The sequence below is a fragment of the Mesitornis unicolor genome, unplaced genomic scaffold, assembly GCF_000695765.1.
Source record: "Mesitornis unicolor isolate BGI_N332 unplaced genomic scaffold, ASM69576v1 scaffold15463, whole genome shotgun sequence".
NCBI lineage: Eukaryota > Metazoa > Chordata > Aves > Mesitornithiformes > Mesitornithidae > Mesitornis > Mesitornis unicolor.
Window position 1 is genome coordinate 927 of NW_010172787.1, and position 4,946 is coordinate 5,872.

The following is a 4,946-nucleotide window of genomic DNA, read 5'->3' on the forward strand; positions in this document are numbered from 1 at the left end:
AGGACGGATACTCTACCAATTAAGAAATACCAGCTACAATCGGCCACCCATGAAATTTAAAAAGGTGATATGTAAAATTGCAGCCAAATTTTCTTAGTTAGCTGAATGGCAATGAAAGTTCACATGTAATGTCAATTATCTTTTTTTAATAATACATAAACATCTTGCAAACAGGAGGGAATGTTGAGGCTGAAGGGATGCCAGACTATCTTACCCAACTGTGTTAAGAAGAAAAAAACTTTGAGAAATTCCAATGTGTAGTTGGAGCTATCCTCAAAGCTCTAGTTCATTTCACCGTTACTTACAGGAGAGGTAATCCATGTAAACAATGGTCTTGGCAGAATTAGAAGAGTAATATTTTTACAAGGGAATTGTTATTGGATCATTTATTGAATCATTCATGTTATTGAATCATTTTCTAAAAGAGTCAGTCCATCCATTGTTTCCCCAGGCATTATACATGCACACCACATTTTTTTTAAATAAATACCTTTTAGAATGGGCAGCGTAAGGGAATTCATCACAGGGCTCCTATGTTAAAGGTCATCAAACCACAGCTGTGGCCTGACTTCAAAGACATCTCAACATTTTATTTGTCCAATGAGAGGTACTACATAAATGCACCTGAGCTTAAAGTCAACCTGTAGCCTGGACAGCATACCTTCTAGCAAGGGCTTCTTTAAGCATGGGATTGTGCAAGAAGCAACCATGTTTGTTGGCAGGCCTCTCCATGCCAGGCATAAGTCTTGGGTACATGGCTGATTGTGTACGAGCTGTATCTGGCACAGTCACTCTGTGACAAGTAGGAGACAGTGGTGCACATAGTAGGTCCTGACTGAGAGCTTCACAGAGCTTCATTCCAACATGGATACTATGGTAGCATGGACTGCACAGGTAAGATGGAGAGGGTGGAGAATGCCAAGAGTCTGTTGTGTTTTAGTTCCAGAGACTCTAGGGGTACTTCGGGGAACCAGAGCTACCGCATGACTGAGGACCTAGAAGGGGTTTTATACACCATTTGGCAATGGTGTAGTGCTAGAGAGCACAATGGGAAGGAGTGTGTGATGTTCAGATACACAAATGCCTCACAACACACCTTTTTTTGCACCTCAGGATGTTTGCCTTCCTGTCTGATGTCATTTTTGCAAGGATAAAGTGTTGTTTTCACTCATGCCTGCTCCTCAACTATGAAGGGATACTGGGAGCTTATTTAATTAATAATTATAGACTCTCTAGGCTTACCTATAGAGTCAGTGCTCTTCACCATGCTAATCCTTCCATTTGTAGTCCATTTAATTATTTAAATGGTTATTTTTAGTTGTTGTTTCTGCTCCAAAAGGCAGATGATAGAGTCAAAGTCTGCAGCCTGTCCCAGACCAGAAATGACATACTGTGACATTTTCCCAGAATCTTTTTCAGGGTTGTTTGAATTATTGTAGTTCTAGAATATGCCAGAGAGATGTTAACCACTGCTACAACATAAGACCATTGTAGGTCTTAAAATTATCAGATATACTGAATAATTTGTCAGTATTTATCAGTTCACATTACATAATATATATGTGATTATTTTCCATTATCTTAATCTCATAAATTGTCTTATTATCTTTCATTTTGTCTTAATAAATTGAGTTGATGACTATAAATCTATTCCTAAGAACACTTTTCTTTCAAATACATAATGTGTTACTAAAGTGATGTATGATATATTTTGATATATAATGTTTTCATTTTCTCTAGATATAACTAAAGAAAACAGTTGGGGTTTTTGGTTAGGGTTTTTGTTGTTTTTGTCAAGAATACATTTATTTAAAAAAAATACAGTCATTTGAGAGAAACGCAAACTGTTTGAGTAGGCCTCTGACTTTGTGTCTGTGATCACAGAATCACAGAATATTAGGAGTTGGAAGTCACCTTGAAAGGTCATCCAGTCCAACCCCCCTGCCAGAGCAGGATCATCTAGACTAGGTCACATGAGAACGCATCCAGACGTGTCTTGAATGTCTTCAGAGAAGGAGACTCCACAACCTCTCTGGGCAGCCTGTTCCAGTGCTCTGAAACCCTTACAGTAAAAAAGCTTTTTCTTATCTTCAGGTTGAACCTCCAACTTGCTCCCATTGCCCCTTGTCCTATCATTTGACATCAGAAAGAAGAGCCTGGCTCCTTTCTCCTGACACTCACCCTTTACATATTTATAAACATTAATGAGATCACCCTTCAGTCTCCTCTTCTCTAAGCTAAAGAGATTCAGATCCCTCAGCTGATCCTCATAAGGGAGATACTCCACTCCCTCCATATCTTTGTGGCCCTGCACTGGTTTCTTTCAAGCAATTCCCTGTCCTTCTTGAACTGAGGAGCCCAGAACTGAACACAATATTCCAAATGTGGTCTCACCAGGGCAAAATAGAGGGGAAGGAGAACCACTCTCGACCTACTGACCACATACCTTCTGATACACCCCAGGATGCCATTGGCCTTCTTGGTTGCAAGAGCACATTGCTGGCTCATGGTCATCCTGCTGTCCACCAACACCCCCAGCTCCTTTTCTGCCTGGCTGCTCTCCTGCCACTCATTCCCAAGCCTGTAGTGCTGCATAGGGTTATTGTGATCGAAGTGCAGGACCGTGCACTTGGCCTTGTTGAAACTCATGCAGTTGGTCTCAGCCCATTGATTCAGCCTATCCAGGTTCCTCTGCAGAGCCTTCCTACCCTCAGACAGATCCCAACTTAGTGTCATCTGCAAACTTGCTGAGGTCAGTAACTTACTCAGTCCTCTCATCCAGATCACTGATAAAGATGTTAAACAGGATCGGACTGTCCTAAGTACAGATAATTGTATTTGGCCATCCAGGCACTTGATTTACATGTTGATAAGATAAATTACTAGAAAGTTTCATTCGCTCCACGCTGATTTTGATCATAAAATTACAGAACATGCTAAAATTCTGATCCCTTTTATGTTCCAAAGAAATATATAATTTCAAAGCTATAGTTGTTTTCCAATTCTGCAGGGAAGTTTTGCTGAAATATTTTTCTTTCAATTATTAAAACATAAGGGCAATTCATAGGAGTAGCGTAATCCTTCTTCACTGCTGGCCAACACCACAGGCATCTCAAGAAATTGCTCAAAAGTATTTTAAAAGGATATGTGATCTGAAGTCAACTCTCCATGCTGGCTGTCAGCTGTATTGGGCATTCAGCCAAAGAGAAGTAAAAATACCTATCCCTTTACCCTGTAATAAAAACAAAACTGCTGTTAAAGTGGAAATATGAAGAAGATAAGTTCCAGACAGACCAGCCCTCTGAAGTAGTAAGCAGAGATCCATTTGCTTGAATGGACAGAATCGTTTGGAGGAGTCCTAAAAGAGTCTGAGGATCCATTTGATTTTCCTGGGCATTAAAATTTCTGTGGTACTTCCCTTTCCTCATTTTTTTTCTTTCTCTTTTCTACCTGGTTACTGCTCAGAGTCCTAGACATGCTGTCAGTACTGTTTTATTTAGCTACACTTGATTCACTCTTACAGACCCTCGTATCTAACCGTGGACAATTACATACTTGTATATCACTGAAGTTACTGAATGCTGCAGATGAAGTCTGTGCATTGGTGTTTGCCTCACCAGCACTAGAATTTACAAAACCCTTTCGAACTAGAGCTTCTAGCCAGTACAACACATGATCGTTATCAATGGAATATAATTTAAAAAGCATGTTTAAATTAGATAAGTTTTAAGCTAGAAATTAATTTATTCTTTTCAGCTAATCAGATGCAAAAACTGGGAGCATAGCTGTAGTCATCTATCCTTTAAGGGAACTCACTTTTTTCATGTAATCTGTAGATTTATTCTAGATTTTCAGCATGTATCACATTCAGCAGGGCACAATGAAATTTAATCTGGAGAGGCATGGAAGGTTGCTGGAGAGAAGATTTTTCCAAATACCCTACTGAGGAAATTAAGAAATAAAATAAGCTTTGTGCATATATACAGACTCTTCACTGTTAGAAAAGTATACCCTTATTAATGTGCATTATACCTGCATACACACACAAAAGGTGATGTTATAGAGAATTAAGTTGGCACCTCAGTTTTGACTTTCAGACTTTCACTTGCAAGTTTTGTGGTCCAAATCTACCTATTTGTCCCAACATGCAGGCACATACAAATGGTCCAATACTGAGAGACCTCAGGATAGAGAGATTTCCTGGTTTTAGTTGTGTTGCTTTTCCTCTTGCACAACAGCCGAGAACTGAGGCATGATGATAGGTCTGAAGAATCTAACTGCTCAGCTCTGTGATCTGCATATACTGCTGTTTTAATTTTCCAAAGAGGCTTGTGAAGTCTCACTGTTATTTCACTGTTATTTCACAAACTGATTTTCAGATTGACACAGAGGCAGTTCTGCCTCACGTCTCCTCTCCAACATACATGCTTTTGAATTTATAATTTCTCAGAATGTATTACAGTCCTTCTATTTTTCCTATTATGTCTTTTTATAAAACAAAATATTTCAGCTTATTTCTTTGGGAAAAAAACCCACAAAAACAAACAAACAACAAACCAAACCACAGAGGCAGACCCCTGATACACTAAGTCCTACATTAGTAACAGATGACAGTACCAGTATTCCTCTAGTACATTTAGGTTTTCATTATTTCTTGTCTTTTGTGAAATCTTTTCCCATTCCTCTAGGAGAAAATCCTTCTGTGGCTTCTTCAGTTTATGCAAGAACAAGGGATTTCACTGGATGAAGTTGACCAGGAGGGAAATACTGCTGTTCACATAGCTGCTCAACATGGCTATCTGGGATGCATACAGGTAGAGTGACAGCTGTATCAGAAACCCCTTTAAATCAAACTTGAAGAACAGCAACTATAAAAATTATTATAGGAGAGCTTACAAGTGAAAATACCTATTGATACATTAAAATATACTAGAAGGAGTAACTTT

At 39.0% G+C, this 4,946-nt stretch overlaps 1 protein-coding gene across 1 annotated transcript in view; it reads left to right on the forward strand.

Annotated features, from left to right (window-relative positions):
• Positions 1–864: 864 nt before the first annotated feature.
• Positions 865–4,946, forward strand: part of SNCAIP (synuclein, alpha interacting protein) — a 26,277-nt gene continuing 22,195 nt past the window's right edge. The window contains exons 1-2 of the mRNA XM_010180522.1: positions 865–894; positions 4,689–4,814. Coding sequence (XP_010178824.1) covers positions 865–894; positions 4,689–4,814 — 156 coding nt within the window. The remainder of the gene's footprint in view (positions 895–4,688; positions 4,815–4,946) is intronic.